The sequence below is a fragment of the Lolium perenne genome, chromosome 3 (genome assembly GCF_019359855.2).
Source record: "Lolium perenne isolate Kyuss_39 chromosome 3, Kyuss_2.0, whole genome shotgun sequence".
NCBI classification, from domain to species: domain Eukaryota; kingdom Viridiplantae; phylum Streptophyta; class Magnoliopsida; order Poales; family Poaceae; genus Lolium; species Lolium perenne.
This window is the reverse complement of record NC_067246.2, coordinates 170380364-170401685: the sequence shown is the minus strand read 5'-3', so window position 1 is coordinate 170401685 and position 21322 is coordinate 170380364. Positions and strand designations below refer to the sequence as shown.

The 21322-nt window shown below is 46.0% G+C and overlaps 1 protein-coding gene and 1 long non-coding RNA gene across 3 annotated transcripts; one reads left to right on the top strand and one right to left on the bottom strand.

The window, feature by feature from the left end:
• Positions 1-1999: 1999 nt before the first annotated feature.
• Positions 2000-2744, top strand: LOC127339671 (uncharacterized). The gene is made up of 2 exons (XM_071827387.1): positions 2000-2551; positions 2733-2744. Exons 1-2 carry the CDS (start codon positions 2000-2002, stop codon positions 2742-2744), a joined length of 564 nt encoding a protein of 187 aa, XP_071683488.1.
• An 11922-nt stretch (positions 2745-14666) lies between these two features.
• Positions 14667-21063, bottom strand: LOC139838511 (uncharacterized). Of its 2 annotated transcripts, XR_011755566.1 has the most exons (4): positions 20265-21063; positions 19839-19913; positions 18321-18712; positions 14667-15831 (listed from the first exon to the last, which is right to left on the bottom strand). It is a non-coding gene; the product is annotated as an uncharacterized lncRNA (long non-coding RNA). The 2 variants fall into 2 exon arrangements; XR_011755565.1 differs by lacking the exon at positions 14667-15831 and having other exon boundaries at positions 18205-18712; positions 20265-21059.
• Between the last annotated feature and the right edge of the window lie 259 nt (positions 21064-21322).

Below are 21322 nucleotides of genomic sequence, written 5' to 3'. Positions count from 1 at the left end.
GGAACATCACGTTTGGAGAGGTGGGGATCCCACGAAGGATTTCCCAACGCCACGAAGGCTCACCTTATTCTCCGAGCCTATCCCACGAAGGAATATCTCTATCGCTTGTGGTAGACATTGAGGCAGCCTCCAAACCTTCACAATCTTGTTAGGAGCAAATCCACAACCCGGATACTTCCGGACGCTTTTTCCCACCTAAGGTTTCCAAGAAACCCTAGAGAGCAAGTATCTTGATAAATACAAGGGGGAAAAATATTTGGCTCGGTGGAACTACAGATCAAGACCTCCTCTAACTTTTCCCCAGAGGGATTTGAGTTTGGGTGGGGGAGGAGGGAGATCTGAGGCTTTTGGTGTTTCTATAAATGGAGTATGAGAGAGAGGGCTCAAGAACAGTTTGTAGTGTAGTGCCTGACAGTTATAAGCTAGGAGAAGGGGTATATATAGGTCCCCTGGAAATCCAACCATTGGAGACCATTGACGACTTGTCCATCTCAGCAATCTGTCGAGGAGGACGGTCTACCGGGCTAGGCGCCGGACTAGCCGGTGGAATGCCGGATGCCGCCGGGCCACAGACCGGGTCGGACGGTAGACGCTGGGCCTGGCATCGGGCCAGTGCCGAGCATATGCGTTCAGTCCCTAGATTTGCTCCGGTGTGGACCGGTGTGGGGGCCGGCATTCGCCGAGCGGTCCGGTGGTGGAGCCAGTGTCACCGGGCTGTGCATCGGGCCAGCCTGCAGAAACCGGATGCTAGCGCTGGGCTTGAAGCGCTGAATCCCTGGAATGCGCCCGGTGTGCACCGGTGCTAGGGCAGGTCTGCATCGAACCAGCCGGTGTGGCACCCGGTGCCACTGGACCAGACGCCCGCCTAAGGGAAACTGATGTTCCCCTTTTTCATCGAAGTGGGGGTCTGTTAGACTATTATGCCTGTTAGACTAATACCTAATAATAATCTTGTAGGCATGTATTAGTCCGATTACTCTAGCTACGGTGTCATTGTTACCAAAATAATGGATAAGGGTAAAATACCCTTACATAGTATAGTCCCACCCTATATATATATATATATATATATATATATATATATATATATATATATAATTAATATCTAGTCTATAACTTCTTGGTTTATTTTTAGGGTTTATGGTTTAAGGTTTAGGGTTTACTTTTAGTATCTTGTTGCTAAGGATTTGAACCAATGTTTGATTTACAAGTCTGGTACCACGTGGAATTGTTATTGCATGCATGATCTATATGGTATGTAAGATTCAACCAACAGATCAATCTGTGAGTGGAAGGAAAATCTATATATTCAGCTAAAGTCCTGAGCCATCTGATTTCATCGTGATTTGTGCATACCAGTTGCAAGTTGGATTGCAGTTGAGTTTTTTTGGGGGTTGCAAGTGGGGGGTCGCATCTGAGACTTTTTTAGTTGCAAATGGGAATGCAACTATGAAAAATGCTCCCACTTTCACCAGAGATTATTTTCGGTTGAAAATAGGAATATGCAATGGTTTGAACGTGTGCCAAAATCTCGTGAAAATATTGCGCCCACGGGATTGTGGAACGGCTAGACGACCCAATATTAATATATATAACCGTTGCTTGGTGGAAACATATTTGCATGCATGTGGGGTGGAGAACGAAACAAAATGACCTATGCATGTTAATTTGCATGCAGCTGGTGCAGTGGAAAACGAAGCAAATGGGAATGCAACTAAGAAAAATGTTCCCACTTAATTTCACCAGAGGGAATCGCATGTGATTGGAGGAGGGTTACTTAATCTAATTAAATAAATGCACGTAGCTTAGGGAGAATTTTTAGCATCCCATGAGAAATTGTCTTGGTGCTGATGCAAAACCAGCCCTTTAATTGAAGGAGGGAGTACCAAATTCCCATTCATTCTTCCGCATCCATCTACTCTCTTCCTCGCTCATTCCGCAGCAATCCATCCCCCACCCCCACCCCCCCACACACACTCAGTAGCTCTACCTCCCATGCATGGATGTCAGGAACCATACAGAGACCCATCACATCACTGCCCATGGCACCACGACTATGGAAGTTGTCTACACCAATGAGGAAGAGACTGTGGAGCGAATCCTTGCCATGTATGAGAAATGGCTCGAGAAGGAGAAGAGCAGATTCGTTGAACTCGACATCGAGTACACCCAACATAGCACATACAAGCGACAAGATATGGCCGTCGTGGAAATCGCGATGCGGCAGTACGTCCTCGTGTACCACTATAGCAGTTCCTCTAAACATTGTCCAGCTTTGAACAAATTGTTTGAGCGCAAGGGGATTATTTTCACAGGCGTTGACACGAGGAACGACAAGGTCATGCTTTCCCGTCCTAAGATATATATTCCAGAGCTGTACAACATCGACATCCAAGATATATTCAAGAGCCGGGTAGGAATGGCTGATCTAAAAGAGGCCATCATCGACGGGTCCTACAAGAACATGAAAACAAAGTTCTCATCTGACAAGGATGACTTATGGGAGACAAAGCCACTCTCCCCGATGCACCTCGAGTACGCAGCAAAAGACGTGATACGTGGTGGCTTTTGGACACCTCCTCCTCAAGACTGACAAGCCCTCCTCGCGGCCCAATGACACGAGCTCGGGCCAAAGCCATACACCAAGAGGTGAATTCACTCCTTTCCACGTATGCATTTGATACCTCATTGGATGGCATGCTACTTCATGCAAATACCTTGTGTTCAATCAGGTACATCGATGATGATCGCAAGTCATGGAGACCAAGCCAATGGAGAGGGAGCTGAAAATGGAGAAGATGGTGACCCAGCGCTCCAGCCGGAACTTCCGCCCCCCAGGACCGGAACTTCCGGCCAGATGCCTCCCAGATGCCGTCCAGCGCCCAGGAAAGAGAATCCAGCCGGAACTTCCGCCCCGAGTGACCGGCACTTCCGCCCACTGGAACTTTCACCCAAGTTCCGCCCTAGTTCCGAAATCGCGCCAAAACAACCCTGGATGGTTCGGCAAGGAAAACGTCCATTTTTGGAACTAGACTGGAAGTTGGCCGGAAGTACCGCCCCGACCGGAACTTCCGCCCCCCCAGGACCGGAACTTCCGCCAGATGCCTCCCTGATGCTTTCCAGCACCCTGTGAAGGGAATCCAGCCGGAACTTCCGCCCCGAGTGACCGGAACTTCCGCCTGCACGACTTTCAACTCAAAACAACACGTTTCAACATGTAACTTACCCCTTCGCCCAACCAACTATAAATAGCCTTGTTGGCTCAGATCTGAGATTCAGACTTGTTGTGAGATTAAACATGAGCTTTGCTCCTTCCTATGGGAAACCCTTCTAGATCCAAATCTATGAAGTTATCAAGACTCTTCTAAGGAATTGGTCCCTCCATTCTAGGAATTCTAGTGTTTGGATCTTTTGTTTCTTGCAATTCTATATTTTCACTCTTTTCCTCTTTGGATCTCTACCAATTGCTTGCCAATCTTTTGTGAGGGATTCTACTCCTTGTGGGTCTTAGCCTTGCAATTCTATTGGGTTGGTGTATCGGGCCAACGAAGAACAACCGGTTCTGTGTGTGTTGCGTTTGTATCTTCGATCCCCTCCGCTTTCCACCCGTGTTCTTCGTGTTCATCCACCTCCCCTACGAATCCCATCCAAATCCGTGAAGATCGGGCCTCCCCTAGGGCTTAGCCCATATCATATGGTATCAAGAGCTCCTTGGTTGCCACAGATTTGACCCCCACACCCCAAAATGTTTCTTGAGAAAAATTTCGAAAATCCCAAAAAATAGCCCCAAATTGGCCTTGGTTGGATCTCGCGATTTGTTGAGTTTTTGGTGGTTTTTGTCCAATAGAAACTTCTTTGGTGTTGATCTACAACTCCCCCACCTTCCCACAGCTTCTAGTGCCAAATTTTCCGCGAATTTGAAGATTTTTGGCCCGGATTTCCGCCCAAATCGACGAACAGCCCGCAGATCTGTTGCGACCGGAAGTTCCGCCCGGCGGGACTGGAAGTTCCGCCCGGGACCGGAAGTACCGCCCCCAGACACAGGAAGTTCCGCCCGACCGAAATTTTGCCAGCTAACTTCGTTTTTCGTGTTGGTGCTACCCCTTTTGTGTTTGGACTTCGGATTTGAGTGACATTTCAGCTACCACAAGCTTCCGCAACGTCTACAACGACGACGGCACCCCGAAGATCCAAGAGGTTCACTCGACACCCCCACTACCATCGCAAGTTTGAGATCATCGGCCACCATCATCAAGTGGTATAACTTTCCCTTTTACCTTGTAGCCCTAGCCTCCTTTGCGTACCTTTCCCATCGAGAGTGGCTTTCTAGTGTTGTGAAGCATTGCGCAAGCGTCCCGATCGTGAGGGTGTGCGTATGTTGAGCAAAGCTACGAAGCAAGCTCGTTGTGAAAAGATAAGCAAAAGAAGTGTGACATACTTACATAGATAGTAGTATCCTTACATAGTGAGAAAAAGAAAGAAAAATACAAAAAGAAAAAAGGAGTGTGAGTGACACCTATATACAAAAGATTCCAATGCTTATAAGCAAAAGAGAGAAAAGAGAAGAGAGACGTCTTGCGCAAATCTAGTTGCTTCTCACTTTTGCAACCAAGCCACGGTCTCTCTTGTGTTAGCGTGACACCAAGCTAGTAGTCTTCGTTAGGACCAATTTTGTTTGTGCTCATTTTCTTTGGTCGCGCTAACCCCATTTTGTCCCGTGCGTGTGTTCCACCTTGTGTATGCCTTTTGTGATCACTGCTTTTGACTTGTGACTTTTGGATCTTACCCACTTTTGACAATAGACTTTTCGTTTGGTTCTTCCATTTGGCTTTCCACATCCATACCTAACACCATATAGAGTTTTTGTTTTGTGTGTGTAACCGGTTGTTCCTCACCTTGACACACCTTTTCAATTTTGTTGTGAGTCTTTGACTTACTTGTGAGTTTTCCTCTAACCCCCACAACATAGTTCTTGTTATATTTGTAACCATGTCTAGTGGAGAGGGGAACCAACTACCGATGACACGGCACCAACATTGGATAGCTACTCAAGCTGTCAACAAGAGTATCCATGACCTCACGGCAAGGATCGATGAGACCGTCATACGCTATGAAGAACGAGCTCAAGTGCAAAGAAGGGACCTCAATGTCCAAGTGCAAGACCTCCATGACAAGCTTGATGCTCAAGGCCATTATATGAGGGCTACACTCGCTACTCAAGGTCAACAAAACATGGAGAGCATGAGAAGACAAGAAGAAAGGTTGGCACGCCTTGAACAAGCTATTGCCAACATCGCCAACAATCGAAGCCAACACTCAAGGTATTCACGCTCTCATAGTTCAAGGCATCGAGCTCCGTCTCCGTCTTACCATGCTTATAATGAAGATCCACACCACCATAATGTGGATGCTTAAGTACTTCAACAATAAGCTCGAGATGCGGAGCAAGCACGTGCTCAACTTGAACAAGAGAGACTACAACAAGCAAATAGTCAAGCTCAATTCCAAGAGGAACAACAACGTCTTCGTCATGATCAAGATCTCCTTCATGCACGTGAGCAAGAACGTCTTCAACATGAGCAAGCGGCACGTCAACAACAAGGACAACCTCGTCCATCTCAAGTGGCACATGCTCAAAGGCGTCCACCACATGACGCCGAACAAGAAGTGAACCAAGAACGCCAAATCATCAATATTGATGCTCCTCAAGATGATGGCGCTAGAAGAAACAATATGGACAATAGAAGACACAATCCTTTCAATCATCGAGCTCGTCAAGCACCTCATGAACATCAAGGTGAAGCAAGGCACCTCAATGAAGAAGACGCACCAAGTGAAGCTGGTGTAATGCCACGCACTCGGCAACCACATGAAAGGCGTCCTCCTCCTCCAAACCGCCACAATGAAAATGAGGATCAATCTCAACAACCTCGCAACCATTATGATTATGAAGATGATGCAAGACCAATACCTCGACGCATTGACCGTAATGAGGAAGAAATCTTTGGGAAGCTAAAGTTCACCATGCCCAAGTTCCAAGGAGAAGAAGACCCCGATGCATACTTGTCTTGGGTACTCAAGGTTGACAAGATCTTCCGCATACACAACTTCTCCGAAGCAAAGAAAGTGGCCATGGCATCACTTGAGTTTGAGGGATATGCAAATGTTTGGTGGGAAGAAGTAAACAAGAAGCGTACTAAAGAAGACTTAGAGCCTATTGACACATGGGAAGAGATGCAAGAAGTCATGCACAAACGCTTTGTGCCCACCCACCAAAAATGTGACCTCTTCAACAAGCTCACTCAACTCAAGCAAATCTTCAAGTCCATTGAGGAGTATTACAAGGAGATGCACATGACCATGATGAGTGCGAATGTGGATGAGCGAGAAGAGAAAACAATGGCAAGATTCTTGAATGGATTGAACATTCCTGTCAAGAGGATAGTGGAGTTCTTGCCTTATACCAACATGGTTGAGTTACTTCATCAAGCTACAAGGGCCGAGCTCCAAGTGCGAGAAGACATAGCAAGTGCAAAGATGCAATATCTTCCAAACAAGAGCCGAAATCAATGGCAAGTCTATCAAGGTCATAATCGATGGAGGTAGTTGCCACAACCTTGCAAGCACCAAACTATGTTCCAAGCTCAACCTCCCACTCCGGAAACACCCCCATCCTTACCATGTGCAATGGCTAAGTGACAACGGAAATGTGAAGATACAACACACCGTCACAATATCCTTCAAGATCGGTGCTTATGAAGACACCGTTGATTGTGATGTCGTGCCTATGACGGTGTGCCATATGCTACTTGGTCGCCCTTGGCAATAAGACAAAAGAGAAAACCATGATGGCTACACAAATGCCTATAGCTTCAAGGCCGACAGCAAGTCCTTCATCCTACGCCCAATGACTCCTAGCCAAGTAATTGCGGATAATGCAAAGGCTTTAGCAAGGGCTAAGGAATCTACTATCCCTAGTGAGATGAGAGGTGAGAGAGTGGTCCACCAAAAATAGAGTGAGCGCCACAAGCCATATGTGAGTGAGATGAAGAGTGTCCTCATAGCTACCAAGAGTGAGATGAGAGAAGTGCACTACAACCCATCCACCAAACTGCACTATGTGCTCATTTGCAAGGGTCCACCCTCGGAGACTAACAACTTAACAACACTTCCTTCGTATTTGTTGTCTCTTTTGAAGGAATTCCAAGATGTCTTCCTCGACGAGCTCCCTCATGGGCTACCACCGCTTAGAGGAATTGAGCAGTGCATCGACCTCATACCCGGCGCCCCCTACCAAACCGCGCCGCCTACCACACCAACCCCGAAGACACAAAGGAGATTCAATGCCTAATTCAAGATCTCCTCGAAAAAGGTTATGTACATGAAAGCTTAAGCCCTTGTGGGGTTCCCGTCATTCTCGTTCCTAAACCAGATGAGTCGCAAAGAATGTGTATGGATTGTCGCCCCATCAATGCCATTACCGTTCGATACCGCCAGCCCATTCCGCGTTTAGATGACATGCTCGATGAGTTGAGTGGTGCCACGATTTTCTCTAAGATAGATTTGCGTAGTGGCTACCACCAAATCTGCATGGCAATTGGTGATGAATGGAAGACGACATTCAAGACCAAACTTGGTATCTATGAATGGCTTGTCATGCCATTTGGTCTTTCAAATGCTCCATCAACTTTTATGCGTCTTATGAACCATATCTTGAGACCTCTCATTGGCAAGAGTGTGGTGGTCTACTTTGATGATATTCTTATTTATAGCAAAAATCTCGAGGACCATGTGCAACATGCGAGATAAGTCTTATGCATCTTACGCCGTGAGAAGCTATTTGCAAATCTTCCCAAGTGCACCTTTGCACAAAACAAATTGGTTTTTCTTGGATTTGTTGTTTCCGCCAATGGCATTGAAGTGGACTCTTCGAAAGTTGAGGCCATTCACAATTGGCCCACTCCTACCAACGTTGGTCAAGTTCGAAGTTTCCATGGACTTGTCGGCTTCTATATACGATTTGTGAAAGATTTTAGCACCATTGCTTGCCATTTAAATGAGCTTACTAAAAATAATGTTCCATTTGTGTGGGGCAAGGCCCAACAAAAAACTTTTGATGAATTGAAAAAGAAACTTACCGAGGCTCCACTTCTCGTTCTTTCGAACTTTGCAAAACCTTTTGAGATTGAGTGCGATGCGAGTGGACTCGGTATTGGAGGAGTCCTTATGCAAGATGGAAAACCCGTTGCATATCATAGTGAGAAGTTAGATGGTGCACGCCTCAACTATCCTATATACGACAAGGAATGCGCTTGTTCGAGTTCTTGAAGTTTGGCAACATTATCTTTGGCCAAAAGAGTTTGTTATTCACTCCGACCATGAGTCTTTGAAGTATTTGAAAAATCAACACAGTTTGAACAAAATACATGCAAAATGGGTTGAGTTCATTGAGTCCTTTCCATATGTAATCAAATACAAGAAGGACAAGGACAATGTAGTTGCAGATGCTCTTTCCCGCAAGCTCACCCTTTTACTCACTCGTTTGGATTTCCATGTTTTGGGTCTTGATGAAATCAAAGCCCTATATGCCTATGATACCTTCTTTGGCCCAATTTTTGCAAAGTATTCTAGTGAAAAGGGCATCGATGATTTCTATTTGCACCAAGGATTCTTGTTCAAGGGCAACAAACTTTGTATTCCCATGTCTTCGCTTCGCCTTTTGCTCTTACAAGAATCGCATGGTGGTGGTCTTATGGGAAACTTTGGACGAGAGAAGACATGTGCAATGCTCTCAACTCACTACTATTGGCCAAGAATTTTCCGTGAAGTTGAACGTCTTTGCTAACGGTGCACAACATGCTTAAAAGCTAAGTCCACTTCCAACCCCTATAGCATTTATATACCGTTTCCTATTCCTTATGCTCCTTGGTCCGATATAAGCATGGAATTTGTACTAGGATTGCCTCGAAACAAATATGGTCATGATTCAATTTTTGTAGTGGTTGATAGATTCTATAAAATGGCTCATTTTATACCATGCTCCCGAACGGATGATGCTTCACATATTGCCTCCTTGTTTTTTAGGGAAATTGTGAGACTCCACAGTGTACCAAGAAGCATTGTCTCGGACCGAGATGTAAAATTCATGAGATACCTTTGGAAGACACTAATGGTCAAGTTCAACGTCAAGCTTTTGTTCTCATCATCCTCACATCCACAAACCGATGGGCAAACCGAAGTGGTGAACCGAAGCCTCTCCACACTACTACGAGTCCTTTTCAAGAAGAATTTGAAAGCATGGGAAGATTGCATCCCGCATGCAGAGTTCGCCTACAACCGCGCCAATCACTCTACAACAATGATAAGTCCCTTCATGGTCGTATATGGGTTTGAACCACCTACGGCGATCGACCTACTTCCTCTTCCGCTACATGAGCAAGTAAACATGAACATCGACAAGCGAGCCCGATACATGAAGAAGCTACATGAAGATACAAGGGAAACAATCGAGAAACAAGTCCTTCGTCACGCCACTAGACTCAACATGAAGAAGAAGAAGGCAAGGATCTTCAATGAAGGAGACTTAGTGTGGATACACCTTCACAAAGACCGCTTCCCTCAAGAACGAAACTCCAAGCTCAAGCCCCGAGGCGATGGTCCCTTCAAGTTCCTCAAGCGCATCAATAACAACGCCTACGTCATCGACATACCAACATCCAAGTACTTGGTGAGAAACCAATTCAATGTGTCCGACCTCTCACCCTATCATGGCGATGAGGAGAACATAGAGTCGAGGACAACTCTTTCGCAAGGGGGGAGATGCTACGGGGTGGCTTTTGGACACCTCCTCCTCAAGACCGACAAGTCCTCCTCGCGGCCCAATGACACGAGCTCGGGCCAATACACCAAGAGGTGAATTCGCTCCTTTCCACGTACGCATTTGAATCTTGATACCTCATTGCATGGCATGCTACTTCATGCAAATACACTGTGTTCAATCAGGTACATCGATCAAGACGCAAGCCATGGAGATCAAGCCAATGGAGAGGGAGCTGAAAATGGAGAAGATGGAGACCCAGCGCTCCAGAGTTGTAATTGTAGGGCAATGGATCCACTTTCCCCATAGCCCTAAGGTTGTGTCTCGATCGCCCCCCAGGACCGGAATTTCTGGCCAGATGCCTCCCAGATGTCGTCCAACGCCCAGGAAAGAGAATCCAGCCGGAACTTCCGCCCCGAGCGACCGGCACTTCCGCCCACTGGAACTTCCGCCCAAGTTCCTCCCTAGTTCCAAAATCACGCCAAAACAACCCTGGATGGGTTTGTGTAACATCCCAATTTTCAAAAAACAATGAAGAATACAAATTCCTTTTTCCAAAACTTGGAACCAACAAAAACTTTATTTGAGTTCTATAATGTGCATAGTGCTCATGCCTACATATTGTGAGTTTTGCCAGGATGCTTGTGTGAAGTATTTTGAAATGTTCCTAAACCCTTAAACCTTGCTCTTTTTTCACAATCAAAGATAAAACAAAGAAAATAAATTAAATTAAAAAAGAAGCATATGAGAGCTTATAGCCATTTTTGCAAATCTTGTCCTATGACATTTTTACTTTAGCTAAATGATTTGAAACCATTACTAAACCCAATCTAACACTAAATGAACACTAAACCATGCCTAAGTAAATCAAAGAGAAACAAATGAAAGGAAAAGAAAATAAGAATAACACCACATATGAGCCTATGGCTATTTTTTTGCAAAACTCTAACCTGGGCCATTATGCTTTGTGCCAATGGTTTGGAAACATAACTAAACACTTAATAACACCTTTTGAATCAAGGAAATGCAAAGCAAATCAAAGGAAATAACAAAACACACTCACATAAGATAATGGTCAAAATTGACATTTACATCAGGGTACCCACTTTGAGCCTGTGTATTAAGAAATTTTTAAACTAAACTCTCTCAACTGTTTGCACCTCATCCAAGACCTCATCAAGATGAACACTTTTGGTGTTGACCACTTTGATTGGTTCCTTTTCAATTGCTTAATATAAGGATGCCAAGTGGCAACATTGAAACAGATTTTAGATCATACCACTTTTGGATTTCACAAAACTTTGTCCATTTTGCGCCTCACCACCACCAACATGTGCCAAACATTATTTGAATCACAACCATACAAAAGTTTGCCAAAATTCAAAAATGAAGTGCATGCGGCCATTTGGTCGAGCACTTGGTGTGCACAAATCTGCCAACTCCCTACACCCTATTATCCAGCATGTTTTAGACTAAACTATCAAGCCAATTGTCATCTACAAAACCCCCTTGCACCCAGTAGACAATGCGAGGCCTTGGAGAAAATGGTCAAGCATGATTTCATTGGGTACAAGCCTATGCCGTGAGCACCATGTCACTCCCCATGTCAACCCTCTCTACACTCCTCTCTAGCCTCACCAACTATGTCTAGGAGACGTGCCTCACTCCCCTGGTCATGCTTGTACCCGCCAAGGACGAAGGAGAACACCACACTGGCCAGAACGTGACGCGCCCAGACACGCCCAGACGCGCTAGGACGCGCACGGACATGTCCCTAGACGCGCTAGAGCGCGACCTGCCCCCGCTGACTCTGTCATCCCCTCGCCCTCTCCTCTCGCCTGTAGCCTCGCCACGACCCCAGCAAGCCCCTAGACAACCTCACCTGCCCGCGCTCGCCCTGTAGCAGACACCATCGTCGACGCTCGCCGCCACGGTACTGCGAGGACGACGACGTCGCCCGAGCCATTCCGTCCACCCCCTGCTGCACAACGACGCGCACTAGGACCGCCATGACGCCAGGAACAGTTCTGCATCCACGCCCACTCCTCGAAGCCTCTGTAGCAACGTCGCCATCGATGACCTGCCCCGTGCGCCTCGGCCACCCCTCGACCCTATAAATTGGAGCCTCCCCTTCATCCTCTGAGCACACCAGTCACCTCCCCTCTCCCTTCTGAGCCTCCTCGACCACCCCCTCCACATTTCCACCGGAGTCGCCCCAATTTCTCGCCGGAGCCCACTACAAGAAATTTGTTGACCTACGACCCTCCATTTTCGTCACTATAACGTCACTATTTTAGATCTATGACGATTTTATGACAAAAAATGCATCGTCAAAAACGGAGCGTCAGAAAGTAACTACAACGGCGATTTGTTTGAAAACATCATAGTCGTCTGTGACGATATGGGATCGTCGTAACCTCAATGACGATCCAATATCGTTACTGGCAATTCGGCTATGCCACATCAGATCATACGTGTCAATCCGACGTGGCAAAATTGCGACGAAACGAAATCGTCGTTAATCAAAACCAGCCCGGTCCATTTTGATGGTCTAAATGGGCCAAGCCCAACAACTAAGCCTGTTTTTGTTTTTATTTCTCAATCAATTCTGGTCGACTAGTGGGCTAAGCCCAATATTTTGGCTTTCTACATATTGGGTCTCACCTTTTATAATCTTTACTATTAAATTGCAATGCAACCGTGGTACGTCCTCGCTTTTTGACCGATTTACCCATAAACTTAAAGAGAAATTACCCACCATTGCCATCCGCAAGTGAAAAAACGTTTCGTTTCTCCATCGTGGCGCGTGCCCCTAGCTTCCTGCTCCGCCTAGGCTAGGGGTGTTGACTCTACGCGCATCCTCCCGACGGAAGCCTGGTTCGTTTGGACAATAGACCAACAAATACCCTCCCTGCATCCGACGCTCGTTCGCAGGCGGATGGCGGTTACCGACACCCCAAAAAAGGAGAGGTGTAGCAGCGTGGACTGCTAGAAGCGAAGGGAGGTCGAGGCAGGCGGCGGCCTCGCTCGCGGACGGATGCGTGGCCCTGTATCGCCCTCCTCTCAACCTCATTAGTCCCCGCCGGAGATCAACCCCACCCAGGTCAGCGCACAGCGCGCGCGGGGCGGCCAACGGCGCGGCTTCCCCCACAAGAGCGGCCGCCAGGTGCGCGGCTTGGACCTCCTGTGGCAGCGTCCGTTGGCACGCGTGGCCTCTCCCGCATGGCCACGGCCCATAAGGCCATAACCATTGTGGCAAGCTCCATGCGAGTAGCCGCATCCAGCGCGGCCGAACCATTCCAGGGTCGGGGTCGAGAGCAGGTCGACAGCATTCGATGGCCGGGTCAGGATCCCCTTCGATGGCTGCTGACTGCTGTACCCAAGATTGCAAGTAGATGAGTGCATACCAGGGATAGACATCCCATCGCAGTGCAACCACGAGTCGATCTGCCCGTGCGCCGTATGCTCTATCTCTGTACTGCCACTGATTTGTACGCTGGCGGGCTACGGCTGACCGGATGGTCTTAGTGTCACGACGCCACCAAAGGCCGAACTACGGCCTGCCCTGGTTCGTTCATCCGTCGGCGTCGTCGCCGCCTGGTCGCTTGTGTAGGGGAGGTTTAATTTCGACCGGCTGAGGCCCCGCTGGACTGGAATAGACAAAGGAATTTGGGGATTTTCTCGCTGCTTCGTCTTCCTGGGGAGGAAACAAGAATGCGTGAGTAGTGAATCAACTCACGTGGTCAGCTTAGTACTGGGCTACCGGCTGACCCATGGGCTCCACAATAATCTTATTAGTTACTGAGTTTTATCTTTTCGTGAAAAAATAATTATCTGATCCAATGAGATGTGTGAGTACAGAAGTCAACCGCCCATCTTATTGAACCAGGCTCAGCGACCTAAAATGAAGTGGATCCCGATCCACGGCCCGAATTAGCGTACCGGAGATGTATGCCCTTCTCGAAACTTGTTCCCCGACGTGGCGACCCGCGACCCCGTTCCTCGGCCCGGATGACTCGGATTTCTGGAAACTTTGGTTTGGTGTCGGGCGCAGCGGGAGGTCAAGGTCAATATCGCGCCCAGCGGGTGGGTCGCCTGGGGGTTCAACCCATCTGGCAGCAGCGTGCTCGACGCAAGGGCGGCGAGTACGACGTCCAAAAATATGACATCTCGGGGTAGTCGCTCCACTTGCCTTGGCGGACGAGCGCGAGCCAGTGCAAGCAAGGGGCCTCGTCATCCGAGCTGGCGAAGAAAGTCCGATTGTGGAGCTCGCGGCAGGGGAGGGAAAAAGGGCTGCCACCGTGGTTTACGCAACGCTAACAGGGTTGTACCCATGAGAATTTTACTAAAGTGGTGCTTATGTTCTTTGATTTCCACGTGTCGGATACGATCATGTTCAAAACCCTCATTGACAAGAGTGTAAGTTGGATGCCCAGCCAGCGTCGTTCATCACATTATCCCAAGTCCGTGCACACCTAAATTAAAAATTGGGTAACATCGAAAACCGCAGCAGTAAAATGTTTAGAAAGATGTCCAAATGAATATATATAACTAAGCTCGCAGTTTCTATAATAACGTATTTCCATTTATCACAATAGCTACAATTTTCAATATAAGATAACCCGCGATTGTGCTAGTTATTTTATATTCAGGTCTATGGTTAGGCCGTAGCGAAGCATGGGTTTTGTCCTAGTTTATATATTTTTCATTTTCAGCCTGACATTTTGGATCTGGCCCTACCAGTCAGTTCCCCCAACTGTTCAGATGGATCAACTTATTCAACAGGTCCCACTTGTCACGTTCATCTCATTGATTGGTCCCATTTGTGAGAAGAGTCAGTAATCCAACGTTTTCAGAAGTGGGGTGAGATTTCTATTTCACAATATTTCAAAGAGACATAGTGAACACATGAAAATCTTTAAATAACTCCTAACATTACTCTATTACAAACATTACAGTATTATTATACCCAAGTGCTAAAAAGCGCTTGGATGCTACTTGCTCCGTCGAGCACTCGCTTTGTGGCCGTCGGATCGAGTCCGTGCGAATCGATCACGGGACGCGTCGCATCTTCCGTCCCGACAGTTTTGACCTGGGGTCCCACCTCACACTAGGGTCTAGACCAGAGAGACACGCGCGTCCTCCATCTCTCCTCCTTCATCCCGTTCCCCATTCTATTCCCCAAGCTTCGTCGCTAGGGTTTCGGCGCCGATTTTTGCTCGCTGCTACGAGCGGTGCGACGAGCACGCAGGCGGGACAGCGAGGTGTGCGGAGAGCCTCGAGCTCATCGTCGCAGAGATGCCTGAGCGCTATGCCCGGGAGACCGCCTGCAGAGAGCGAGGCGCGCGGGAGTGCGCCGATCTCGTCAACGGAGAGCGACCCGCGTGCGAGGGCGGGGTGCTCGGTGGCGAGGAGCACTGGAGAGGGCGGGGTGCTCGGCGAGGAGGATCACTGGAGAGGACGTCGACCTCAACGAAGAGTGTGTGGGGAGCTCGGTGACGGGAGATCGGCGATGGTGAATTCAAGATCGCGGGTCCTGAGGGATGCTACAGTGTTCAAATCCCCCAGCTACGGCCGTGTTTTTGACGATTATGTGTCATAGAAACGTGAATCCACGTGTATTTTAGACCAATTTCACCCCTTCGTTTTCTGGCTGGGTATCTCCCCTGTTGGTTTGCGGTGGGTGAAACCTTGTGTGTGAAGTGTGCACACATAATCGGACCATGGCGTAATTAGATTGGGGTAGATCTTGGAAACGTCAGGTGTTAAGCTGGCATAGTCGCATAGATCATTCATTGGCCATTCTATATCCACTTTGAACTTAGCTACAACTTGCATACACCATCATCTACTGGAAATAATCAAGCCAGCTAGTGTTGTCGGACACCACTAATTCGAGTAACACATACACGAGATGACGAGAGCACTTGTGTATGCATCAATACTCACATAATCACATATGTGCGAAACATAAGAGGTGAATTTAATTAATCATATGCAAGATTTGTTCCCACCTGCATGGAGCAAGAAAAGGATCATCCATCGGGCATCTACCCAACATGTATATATACTTGATCAATTGACTCCAATTTGTCATGATACTTAAGTTGGTTTCAGACATGGTTTTAAAGGCGTTAAGGCGTCTTAGAGCAGAGGGGGACGCTCTGACGCCTAGGTGGGCGCTTTGGACGCCTAGGCGCCTAAAACGGCCGTTTTTCCAAGGCAGAGGGGGAACACCTGGACACCTAAGCGTCGCCTAGGCGATGCCTTAAAACCATGGTTCAGCATAGACTAGTTTGTTTTTGTTGAAGGTAATCAAGTTGCTTTGTAGGTTAAATTTAAGTTCATTTTTTATATATATAACTAAGTTTTCTTGCCACCTAAATTGCTTCAACCAGTTTTAAAAAGCTGATTACATAGTTGTTAGGCTATGTTGTCGCACTGATTGGTAAGCGGGAGGGGTATATCATCGTAGTTAAATTGTATTTCAGCATCGACAAGTTGTTTTGCAGCATTAGGCAAGTTGATTTTGTCTACATAATAAAGTGGTTTTTGCAATGTCTTTTATAAGAACTAAATTGTTTAGTCTCCATACGTAAATTACTTACACCACTGTAACTAAGTTGATTTACATAGTTTTTAAGGGTTTTAGTGTTACAAACTGATTTTTTGTGGTTCAGGCTTAATTAAGGTCAAATACTAGGTGTTCTTGTCTACATAACTAGTTTTTTTTGTGTTCATTTTTACATACAAGTAAGTTGGTTTTTCTCCATAAGTAAATTGCTTACACCGTCGTAACTAAGTTGACTTGGACTATCATCACATAGTTGGTTTCATAGCTTAAGTTTAGTGAGTCCTTAACTTTATTTGTCTCCATAAGTAAATTTCTTAGACTATCATCACTTAGTTGGTTGCATAGCTTGTATTAGGGGTTTAGTCTCACACTTACTTTTTGTGGGGTGTAGGGGCTTAATTTAAGTTGTTGTTGATTTTTAGATTTAGTATTTTCAGGTTACAGTTTAGTTGGTTTTGCGCATAATCAAGTTGCTTTTATCAACATGCCTAAGTTGTTTCCATAATCTAAATAAGTTGTATTTTATCACTTGACCAATTTGTTGTACAAGCTATGTCTGAAGTTGTAGAGTGATTTAATTAAGTTGATTTATCAACATGGTTTAGTTATTTCCATCATCTAACTAAGTTGTATTTTATCACCTAACCAAGTAGATGTAAAACCAATGTCCAAAGTTGCATAGAGATTTAATTAAGTTTCTTTTATTAGCATGCTTAAGTTGTTTACACCATCTAAAAGCAATGTCCACAGTTGCATAGAGATTTCATTAAGTTGTTTGCATAGAGGCGGACAAGTGTTCTCGCTTGCATTTACCAGAAGTTGATGCAGTAGCAGGGAATCATCCAGGGCCTCATTGGGAAATTTGCTAGCAAGTATGTATTCAAGGACGAGTGACAGTTGCATGAAACTCTTAACTATTGTGAGATGGAGACTTGTAGCCATTGAATTCATGAATCAAGAGTATGAATTGTCCAGATATTGCTCTCCACTACCTAATAGTTCTGAGTGTAATAGATAAACTGGGAAATTTACATATATTTATATGGGGGTAGTTTTAGTTCTTCTGGTTCCTTTTTGAGCTATATAAGTTTCTAGCAATTTAATTAAATTGTTTTATCACTATGCTAAAATTGTCTATTGAAATAAGTTAAGTTGATTTCTCAAGCATGTTGAAGTTTCTTTGTCAACGTGCTTAAGTTGAGTATACTAAAATTAATCATGTTGATTCCCCCAAGATGCTTTAGTTTCAGGGTATTGGTGCAATCTCTGTAGGTGTTTCTTTTGAGCAACATGCATAAGTTTTTCACTCGTTTAGTTAGTTGCCTTGTGAAAATGCGTAAGATGAAACAGAAAATTAATTAAGTTACTCTATCGGTATGCTTAAGTTGTGAGGGTATCTACAATCTATCTTGATTTTTGTTTTCGAGCAACATGCATAAGTTAGCCACTGGTCTAATTAAGTTGCCTTGTCAACATGCTTAAGGTACTTATTTGTGATATTGCTAAGTTGTACCGGGAAGCCGTGGATCCTGAGCGGTGTAGGTAGTGCCATCTCCAGCGCCATAGTGGAGGAAGCCATGGCGCCAAGCTCGAGCAGGTGGCAGCACCCACGATGCCTAGCGCGTGTGCAAGCCTGTCGTGGCTGGTGGCCAACGGAAGTTGATTATCCATTTTAATTAACTTACTCACTTCTCCCTCATTAAGTTGATTTTTGGGTTAAATGTTTAACTTTTCTAAACATTGATGCTAAGTTGCTTTCTAGGTAATATTGAAGTTGCCTTAACATTGATGCTAAGTTGTTTTCATGCAGGAGTAGATAATAGTGTTGTTTTGTGATCTACTCATAGTTTTCAGCCAAATCTTGAATCCATGGAGTTCTGGAAGGGGAAGAATACCTAGAGTAGTTGGTCTTGCAGAAAGGAAGAAAACCTGGAATAGCTCGTCTTGCAGAAAGGAAGAGCAGGAGTAGTTTGTCACACGCTAATGTCTGCTGTTTTCTTATCTTGCGTGTAACTTCCCTTTTTCTTGGTTGGATGCTGAACCAGTTAAACCAGTAAATGTATCTCATCACGCTACCATCTGCTGTCTTTACCTTCTGTGTAACCTCTTATTTTCTTGGCTGGATGCTGAATCAGTCAAACCAGCACCTGGATGCTGGGATGGACAAACCAGCACCCGGATGCTGGGATGGATAAACCAGCACCGGATGCTGGCTAGCCGTGTCCATTATTATAACCCAGATATGTTGACTATCATAGTACTGTTTGCCGAGTTGGGCTTCACAACTTCAAGATTATTGAAACTTCTTACGCCTGGAGCTCCTGTAAAAAAAGGCACGATGATTTTAGTTTCAATGGAATGCCTAGAATACAACAATAAACCCGACGGAATTTTAGTTTCAATGGAATGCCTGGAGCTCCTGCAAAATAGCATGCTCCAAACACCTAATAACCAACAAGAAACTGAAAAACCAACTAAAAAATCAAACACTACAAAAAACCTTGTATAGTGTATCTTTATAATTACAACAGCCAAATGATTGAAGTATCATATATACACTACCTGGCATAATTTAACAGGTATCCACTACACACAAAAAACATCGGATTTCAGTCACACTAAGAGCAACTTTGACATTGCAAGACAAAGTTATCGCCAATGCTTGCCTCCAAGCAAACAATGAAACATAACAAGCAGTTCAAAGAAGTGCAGTCCAATATAACTTACAAGCTATATTAGAAACCTACCATATTGTGCAATAACTATGTAATATTCTATGATTTGCGCACACACAGGCCTAGCCAACTACAATTTATTGAATGTAAACACCAACATGCATCTAACTAAAGTATCACGAACTTTCTGCTGCAGCTATACAGACATAAAAATCTTCTATTTATTCCAGAGATAAGATTTAGCAAAACAAAAATTAAGAGGAGTGTTTGTACTTAAATCCACACGGCATGGCAGGACTACAACATCTACAAGCTAGTATAGACACTAGATTATCAACTACACAAGACTAACACAACAGTATTGCACCCCGCAGTCAAAAGTGCATGAATTTTATAAAGGCATGTAATAGATTAGAGACCATAAAGCTTTCAAACTGACCACAATTAAGCTATGGCTCAAGTATAAGAAGTAAGAGAACCTGCTTTCTTTGTTGAACATACTTTTAGCACAAGTTTAATCAGTTGGCACCACAACTAGGAGACAATAACACTAGAAAATATACAAGTTCAATAATTGGAAGCTGGTAAGACAAGAAAAACTAGGAAGGATACACTATCAAAACCAAACCAAGAGTATGCACCAGCTTACTAGCTTCAGACCAACACCAAAATAGAAATATGCAAATAGGACGTGATGTGCAGCCAAACTTGGCAACCATTTTCAATTCTTCTTCCCGAAAAAAATTCCTGCAGCTCGAGCAATTGGTCTCACCTGCGACCTCCTACCAGTGCATCAGCAGGCAGCAGTGATCATCAACAGCAGGTCACACCTCGCTCCTTTTGTGTACTGCACAGAAATTTTCGAGAAGTGGTTTCAGCTAATACTCAAAAGGGTGCCTAAGCAACTATGGAGTCGTAAACAATTCAGTTTAGTTAACTACTTAGGTGCAGTTCGGGATAACTAGCTAACACCAGAAAATTGCAGGATTATATACTAATCAGAAGCAGACTAAATGCCCTCGAAGGGCCAGACTAAATGACCTTTCTCAGTTTCTCAAACTAGACATGTATGTACAGAAGGTTCACATAGCACTGATTTGCATGTATGTGCAACCAAAATGTGACAAGGAATTGCATTTTATTCTCCCAATTTCGTGCAGCTACAAACCCCTACAGCAGATCAAGGAGTTTTCCTCACCTGCGTCCGACCAACTACATGATATTGTCGTATGCGTAGAAGTCCGGACAGTCCTCACACCGGCGTCGGTGAGGAAGACCCAGCCGGAGGGGATCTGGTCGAGGAGGCCCTTGAGGCAAAAGGCACGGTCTGGTCCTCGGTCGTTCTTCATGTCCCAGCAAAGCGATGAGGTCGTTGTCTTCGGGTTCCCGCCGCAGATCAACGTCATATGTCCCTGCACAGAAGCAACGCATAAGATCATGGTTAAGAAAAGAGAGGTCTGGGCCTGGGGGAAGAGGGAGCAATGGGTGGTAAGGTGGAGCAGGCCGTCGTCGGGGGAGCGGAAGAACAATCCGGCCGCACGAGCCTGGGGAAGCCAGGGATCGTCTTCTTCAACCAGATCCGACGGCACCAGGGTTGGAAGCCCGGGGAGAGCGCCTCCACCAGCGTTGGAAGCCCGGGGAGGAGGCGAGATCCTGCGGTGTACGAGACGACGAGGAAGCCCATGGCGAACCCCATCAGCAACCGCGCCGACTTGGCTGATGTCTTCGGGAGAAGACAAGATCGAGGCCGTGGGGCGGCGGGCCTAGCCTGGGGACGCCCGAGAACGTCTTCTGCGACCAGATCCAGTGAGCGCGCGGCGAAAGGGAGCTAGAGGAGAGGAGGGGATCTGGCTCGCGAGAGGAATCTGACGGGGACACGCCCGCTGCCGAGGTTTTCTCCTCGCGGGGGGCGGGGGGCGGCGGCGTATGAGGGCAGGGAGAAAGAGCTAGGGTTTTGTTTGCCCACGGCAGGGTGGACCAGACTTAGAACCAATGAATTTTGGGAGATTTGATTATAACCCCCCTGGCTGGGCTCACTTGGATCATATCTTTCTATTCTTAATAGGTGATCCCATTTCTCTTCACATGCAGCCTATCCACCTCATCAAGCATCCTTGACCAATCCTAACTTGCCAAGTCATACAAGTCTTACACCATCATTCACCATGTCATCCACCCTCTCTCAACATGCAAGCTGTCCACGTCAGCAAAGCAGCCATATCAGTGAAAGTAATGTACAGTACCATTTCACCGGAA